General features: G+C 40.4%; 1 protein-coding gene across 1 annotated transcript; it reads left to right on the forward strand.

Annotated features, from left to right (window-relative positions):
• The first annotated feature begins 1250 nt into the window (after positions 1 to 1250).
• Positions 1251 to 7001, forward strand: TMBIM4 (transmembrane BAX inhibitor motif containing 4). Its single transcript, XM_088522940.1, has 7 exons — positions 1251 to 1429; positions 2266 to 2374; positions 3377 to 3482; positions 4119 to 4152; positions 5481 to 5598; positions 6056 to 6101; positions 6613 to 7001. Exons 1-7 carry the CDS (start codon positions 1327 to 1329, stop codon positions 6817 to 6819), a joined length of 723 nt encoding a protein of 240 aa, XP_088379066.1. The 5' UTR covers positions 1251 to 1326; the 3' UTR covers positions 6820 to 7001.
• Positions 7002 to 8093: the final 1092 nt, after the last annotated feature.

Consider the following 8093-nt stretch of genomic DNA (forward strand, 5'->3'; position numbering starts at 1 on the left):
TTCTTAGGGTTACGGTTAGGATTAGGGTTAGGGTTAGAGCAGTGTTGAAGTGCATTGGCCCATGTGGAGTGCGGCTGCAAAGGACACGCAAAAGCACATGCGGGGCAGCAGCAAATCTGCCCCTCTGGCAACTTTTGTCTCAGCCTTCAACTGGCTTGATGACTCCGTGTCCTCCTGACCCCCGTTGCTAGGGTTAGGGCTAGGGTTAGTGTTAGAGCAGGGATGAAGCACAGAGGCCCTTGTGGAGTGCAGCTCCAGAGGACATGCAAAAGGACATGCGGGACAACACCAAGACTGCCCATCCGGCACCTTTTGTCTCTCACTCTTCCATTGACTTGATAGTCTGCATCCACGTCCACTGCTTTCTTAGGGTTATTGTTAGGATCAGGGTTAGGGGTAGAGCAGTGTTGAAGTGCATTGCCCCATGTGAAGTGTGGCTGCAAAGGACATGCAAAAGCGCATTTGGGGCAACACGAAGTCTGCCCGTATGGCATCTTTTGTCTCTCAGGCTTCTCACGCCACATGGGGCTATGCACTTCATTACTGTTCTAATCCTAACTGTAACCCAAACCCTGCGAAAAGGGATGACATGGATCCAGCTCATGAAGTCAGCTTTAAGGAAATATATCATGTCAGCAAATGCTAACACTCAAGGTTCCTTTTTTACCATTTACTGCTGGATCCAACCACATGTCCACACGTTCCTAGCCCTGAGCTGCCCTTATCTGTTGGAGAACCTTTTCTACACAACAGGTAGAGGTGAATCCTGTTTTAGTTTTGTTTTGTTTGTTTTGTGCTTGTTTGCTTGCTTGTGTTCCAGCAGAGGTACTTCCTTTTCCTTATTTCAGCCTTCTGAAGTGAAACGGGAAAAATGAGCATAGGATAAGCATAACACTTCCTTAAGCTATCATGAACAGCACGCAGGCAGGCCTGGGTGAACACAGCCCAGGTTAATCATGTGATTTGTGCAGGAAAAGAAAAAAAAAAGAGAGAGAAATAAATACCACTCTATGCCAGCAAACCTTTTATTAATAATGTTTTATTAAAATTAAGCTCTGCCATTCCCTTCAGCCTCCCAGGCTCACCGCGCACCAGCTGTAACCGGCGGCCGTTACCGGGCGGCCGTTCCGCGCGCGGCCGTTGTCGCCCCGCGGCGGCCCCGCAGCGCCCCCGAGGCGCCCGGTGGAGGCGGCGCGGGGCCCCCAGAGCGCCCCCTGCGCCCGGTGGAGGCGGCGGCCATCGATGAGCTCGGCGGATCGGCGGCGCGGCTGGCCCGGAAGCGAGCGGCTGCGCCCGTCGCCGGGCGAGGAGGCGGCGGAGCGGGAGATGGCGGCGGCGGCGGCGGAGCGGGGCTACCCGCGCAGCTCCATCGAGGATGACTTCAACTACGGCACCAGCGTGGCCTCGGCCAGCGTGCACATCCGCATGGGTAGGGCTGCGGCGGCAGCGGGAGCCGGGCGCCCGCCGCACCCCCGTTCATCTTCTTTAATCAGCGGGGCTGATTAAAGGCACCCCGGGGTGCCTCGCACCGCTTCCTCGTGAAGCTGCCCTTAGTATGTGCTCTTGAACGTGCTCAGGCTGCGGCGCCGAGGGCTGAATGGCCTCTCTCTAGGTGCTTATTCTTCCATTCTGCCTGACGGACTCCCTTCCTTGCATTCCCGTATGACAGGAAGTCCTGGAGTGTCCTGAACCACCCTTCCACTCCAAATGTAGGCAGCCTGGGAACTGAATCATGGGCTTTTGTGGAAGTGTGTGTCTGTGGAAATCTGTCCACTACAAAAAAAAAAAAATCTAAATTTTTGTAAATGATGTCTAAGATGGCCGTATAAGCTATGAAGCTTCCTTAACAACAACAAATATATATATGTATTATATATATATATATACACATAGCTATCTTGCATGCTACTTCGAAATTAATCTTCTTAGATGGCCCTGATAAAGTGATGGAGAAGGTGTACTTTTAGTAATTGCTTAGTGAGATTATGTAGCTTTTTAAATAGTCTGAAGTCAATTTCTCCCAAATTGTATTTTGTTCACTTTTTTCATCCTTATTGATCTCCAGGAATTAATGTGGTATTTCCTAAAATTTCATAAAATGAGTTTTGTGGGAAAAAAAAGGCTTCATGCATTTTTTTTCTCTGTCTCTTTTTTTTTTAATAGTTGCTTATGGTACCATATCACACAGCACTCTTGTATTTGGTTTACCGTAAAGTTTGTAAGTGTTACTCAGAACTGATCTGATTGTTATTTTCCTTATTCTAGCTTTTCTACGGAAAGTTTACAGCATTCTTTCAGTTCAAGTTCTTCTGACCACAGTCACAGCTGCAGTTTTTCTGTACTGGCCTGGACTTCAGGCATTTGTGCATGAAAGGTAGATACTAAACTGAAATGAAAGTGTTTGTCGATGTGTAACGTGTAGTTTCTAAAGTCACAGCCTTATTAATTAGTGATTAATATTTACATATGAAAACTCCATACATTGGTTGCAGTACATCCCAGTGACTTTTCTTATTTTATGGTCTTCCTAAATGCTCTTAGACTGTGTTTGGAATACTGTTGCTTTTAGGTAGTTGTTCCAAACCACCAACTCATTTCTTCACCCCACTACCCTTTTTACTTTTCCATAAAATCAGTCTTCTGAAATGCCTGTGGATTTATTTCTTGCCTCTAAAATTGCCATGAGGAAAAGAAAACAAGTCTCAGAAGCAATAAACTGTGCTGAAAAAACATGGAGAAAGAAGAGGAATTTCTGTAATTTCTGCAACTTCTGTTTTCGTTTCATTTTCCAAAGTGCACTTGCAGACTTTGCTTTTACTTTCACTTCATAGCTCTAATTAAGGAAGTTTCTGTATAAGTGTATACAGTAGTTTGTAAAACTGCAGTTTATAGTTACGTTTGAACACCAAAGATCTCTCTTGTTCACGTGTAGCTTTTGTGTTTCCTGTTTGGTTTTGGACCTTTTCTTGGCATGCTGCTTGTGTGATTTAATTGTAGCAGCAGCAGTTACTTGTCAGTACTGATCTTTAGTGATATTAGTGCCCATACTTGCTGCATTTGCATGCTTATAAACAACATTTCACTGAATATGAAATGCTAAAATAGACAAAATATTACATATATATTTTAAACTGTATGTTTGGTGCAGATATAATTTCATCTTCATGCATTTACAGTTTTCTTTACCTGAAGCTGTACTGTTTTTACGTGGGTTTGTAATATGATATGTTCTAGGGTGGTTTTACTCCAAAACTTGCTTTATATTTAGGTTGGATATCTTTATCCAGATGATCATTTAATAATTTAATTTGATGTGACATTTTCCTTAGTGTTCCAGTTATTTTTTTAATGATTTTTATTGTATGAAACTTCACAGGCCTGCCTTGCTGTTGATATCTGCATTTGGATCTTTGGCTACAATCTTGGCCTTGGCATTCTACAGACACCAGCATCCCATTAATTTATATCTCCTTTTTGGATTTGTAAGTATTTATCTATCTATCTATCTATCTGTATTTTTAATAGCTCTTAGCACATCTTTCATTTTGATCAACTTCATGAATCAAAGTAATGGAGGCTAATTTGTTTTTCATGTATTTCTTGCATGACCCTCCTGTATACTTAAAAAATTTTGAATTACAGCTCTGTTTCAAAAGAAGGGCAGATGAAAGAGTTGATGCAGGTACTTAACTATCTAATAAGAGTTTAAGAACGTTGAATGACAGTGTTTCAAAAATGGAAAAGAATATAGTTCATTTCTAATAACAGTAGCCCTGAGGAAATTTTATAGCCCCTTGAATTGTTTGTAGGTGTGATAAGCACATTAATTAATGCAGTGTGCCAAGTAGAAGACCAGAATAACAGTGTACTATAGGGGATGTTTCTTATTCATTTCCAGTTTATGTTCTATTATTCTTCTATACCAGAACTACTTCCAACATAAAAAGACAGTGGCTGCCATTATTTAGTTGAAAATATAGCCCTCTTTTTAAATTTTTGTATGTAATAGCATGTTCATGTAATGTCTCCTTAGATTATGTAGCAAAATAGGACAAGGAATGTTGTATGTGAAGTCACGTGCTACTTAATCCTTTCAATTCTTTGTTTCTATTTTCTAGACCCTTTTGGAAGCACTGTCAGTTGCTGTTACAGGTAAATATTTGTCGTCCTTCTATTGTCTGGATTCCTACAGGAACTGGAAAAGTAATTCAGTACATTGTATTCATTATCACCCGAAATTCCCAAATGTAACAAAGGTGGTATAAAGCTTGCGTTTGAAATTTGTAATGACAGTGATGTGAGTTTACCAAACACCTGGAATTCAAGGGAGGAAGTGGGATTTTGAACGCCCTTTGCTATTAAACGTAAATAATATTTTCTGTTAAGTGATTGGAGTAGCAGTAATAGGAGGATTTGGATTTTTTGTATTGCACAAATGTGTTTCTTCTTTTTTTTTCCCTTGCTTTCTTTGTGCTAGTGCTAAGTAGCTTTGTGCTTTTTCTATAATGATACCGTGTCAATATTAGGATTCTGACCATATGCGATAACAAGGTTGCTGATTGAGGATGGGAACACTAGTCTTTCTGGCCTTCCCTGGCTTCATTTTGTTTCACTTCCATCTCCTGCCGCCTTCCAGATCTGGAGAGCTTCTGTGATCCAGAACTGGAACTGCACAAACCTGAAGTGAACTGTTCTGTCCTTTTATTTCAATATACCCAGTAGTGTCGTTTCTTGTAAGGCACTTCCCACTAACGTGCTGCAATGGAGCAGAGCTCATCTGCAAGTGAAATGCCTTCATATCCCTCTTTTCTTTTTCCTCAAGAGGAATACGCTCTGTTGCAGAGTTTGTTGTCTCTGTTGAGGAAAGCACCGGTGCAAGGGCCAGCAGTGTCAGGAGAGAATTCCTCTTGGCATCACCTTGCACTATATTTTCCAGCATAAAGTGAAACTTTTTCATTGTGGTTTCTGACCTCCTGCAAAAAGAGTCATTTGGGGAAAGGGAAGGTTAAGAAGGCAGGAAGGTGGTGAAAAAGGCTCTAATTACTTAACTTTTTGCTTTCCTACCTCCTAGTCCAAGTTCTTCTGAGCTTTCTCAGGGCATTGCTCATGTTGGAATTTTTGTCCTGTGTCAGTACCTGTATCACTACCTGTATCAGTCCTGTATCAGGAAAAAAAATTACCTGCAGTTTTAAAAGTCAAAGATTAAAATGCTGTTTTATTGCGAGTACGAAGGATCTGTTATCTCATTTTAAGAGAGCTACAGCTACACTGTAAATCTTAATCTTAGCTAGGGCAAGGGCCGGTGGATCCTATGCATTCATCCCGAAGTGCAAACACAGGTTCGGGCATAATTTCATTTCTTTGTTCATAATTAAGATTGTTTCCTATCTGTGAAAGTCTAAAATTCAATTTCATTGAAAGATAGCAAGTACAGAGCATGTTTTATTTAAATAAAGATTTCTCTTTTTTTTCGTTTATAGTCAGTTTCTATGATGTATCCGTTGTCCTCCAAGCCTTTATTCTTACTACTGCTGTATTCCTTGGACTGACTGCATATACTTTGCAATCCAAAAGAGACTTCAGCAAATTTGGAGCAGGGTATGATGCTGTATTTTATCTGTGTTTTCTTTTTCTTTTTTCTTTTTTTTTTAGAAGTTTTGTAGATAACTTCAGGTCAATAGAAACTACCTGCTTCAAGTAAATTTTGGGAGTGTTATCTATCTAAAATTACTAATTTTATGCAGTGCTTCTCTCTTGATAAATTATTTTTATCATACCACTCCTTAGTGCGATTATTATTCTTAAAACAATAGTATAACAATACTAGTTTATCTGAGTTTGTTGCCAAAACAGAAGGGAGTTGATGCAAATAAAAAGTAAATTTCAGCTCTCAATTCTGAGTGGTCGCTGCAACAAAGTTTTACTGCTGAAACCAGTAAACAGCAGACATCTAAGATCTGTGGACATTTACTTAACAAATATTAAGTGTTTTAGTAGGAAGGAAAAAGGTTTTAAGCAAAATTAATGTTGCTCACGATTGTTTTCTTTTTTCCAGCCTCTTCGCTTGTTTATGGATTTTAATCATCTCAGGATTCTTGAGGGTAAGATATCTTCTGTTCAATTTTTTAAAATATTCATCAACTGATTTTTTTTTTAATTTTTGAACTATTCAATATATTTTCATGAAAAAAAAAAATTCCTCGCCAGCTTTATTACTGTTAGATTAATTTCAAATTCAAATTTGTTGAATGCTGTTCTTGCTAATATAAAAATGGTATTTCAGTTGTTCGGCAGAGTTTTGTCACCTGACTGGGAGAATGGGAAAGATAGTTGTGTTTTTAACTGGATAATTATCTTCTGGATAAGATCTGGAGAGCAGAACTTCTCTCCTACAAGGATGTACTTCACCTGGTAAATGAGACCGTATAACTGGGGGCTAGGTGAAATAATGTAGATGTCATTGTAATGTTTTACATAAAAAGATGCTGTGTTTTGGCCATCTCATAGTGACATAAGACCTGTTTAACATCTGACCTGTCTTTTTGCATAGATTTTTATATTAACAACAAAGTTTACAAATGACTTTTGTTTTCATTTTTCATTTGCTTCCAGATGTTTTTTCATAGCGAGTCGGTGGAGCTGGTGTTTGCTGCTGCTGGAGCACTTCTGTTCTCTGGATTTATTATTTATGACACTCATTTGCTGATGCAAAGATTATCCCCTGAGGAGTATATACTGGCTTCAATCAATCTCTACCTGGACATCATCAGTCTGTTCTTAAACCTGCTGCGAGTGCTAGATTCAATTAATAAAAAATAATCAAATGTGGCATGGTTTGAAAATAGCATATTTAAAGCTAAGTACCTAAATAGTTTGGGGTTGGATGATCTATGAACTCTTTAGTTTTGCCTTCTAGAGACTATTACTTTTTCATTCTGTAAATATGGATCCCTCCCTAGAAATAAATGGCTTTTTGTGTAGCTGAAAATTCTTTTCCAGAATATCTGTGTTAGTTAACAAGCTTGTAGCCATTTCACTTTAATTACCTAATTTGCACTTGCCATAATTCATGATCAAAACATTTGCCAGCTTCTGATTTCTCTAGAATAAGCTCTCAGCCTCTATCTGCTATTCTGTAGCTGCTCTTGGGGTTGTATGTGTATGGCATAAAGGTACTATCAATTTATCGTTGTGCAGTGGTTTACTAAGCTAAACATTTTTGTTTTTGTTTTGGCTTTTTGTTTGGTAAAATAGCAAAAAAAAAATCTCTAAAAGAGAGGTTCTGTTCCTGTTACAGGCTTTCAGGTTATTAGGTAACCAGGGAGAGTACTAAAACACTTGAAGCATGAATGTTCTTCATTTATTAAGAGTAATTTATTTGCCTATCTTTCAGTATTCTGAAAAAATCATTTAAAGATGGAATCTGGCCTCTTACCAACTTGCATATATTATCTGCCAATAAAAAATGGAAAACCTTCAGTTTTTTCTTGCAGCTCTGTGAAGGGGAGAACTTCAGTGGGGCTGAGAATGAAAAATGTAAAGCGTCCATTGGCAACCAAAAGTACCTGCTAATCGGGCAGAAGCATGGCAATTGTTGGTGCTTTCCAGCCTGTGGAAATCCTGGAATGGCAGGCAGGGTAAAAAAAATATTTTTTGCTTAGGTTAAATTGTGAATTCTTGCTTGCCTTTCCCCTGTCACATGAGTGATACGTGTTTTTGCCGCTGGAGAAAGCCAGGATGGTCCATGGCTGCATGTACTTTCCACGCTAGAGTTTTTACTGGGGCTTGTTGACAAAAGCGGTCTGCAAACAATGTGAAGACTCCTCTTTTGGAATCTTCTCTTCGGAATTTGCTCTTTTGTGAGGAAACGTGTGGAAGTAGCCACCGACAAAGGTGCCCTTTTTCCCTCGCAGGGGATGCGATCGTTTGTTCGTCATCTATGCAGGCAGGCCGCGCCGCAAGGAAATACGGCACCCAGCGCGTGCCGTCTCACTCGGGGATTTACGGTACCTACCTCAGGCCGGCGAGGGCGGAGCTCCGCGACTTCCTCGTCACGTGGCTACCGCTGACGTCAGGCCCGCGCCGGCTCGCGC

The sequence above is a fragment of the Tinamus guttatus genome, unplaced genomic scaffold (assembly GCF_059628265.1).
Source record: "Tinamus guttatus ecotype Peru unplaced genomic scaffold, ASM5962826v1 Tinamus_guttatus_pri_ptg000171l, whole genome shotgun sequence".
Classification (NCBI taxonomy): Eukaryota; Metazoa; Chordata; class Aves; order Tinamiformes; family Tinamidae; genus Tinamus; species Tinamus guttatus.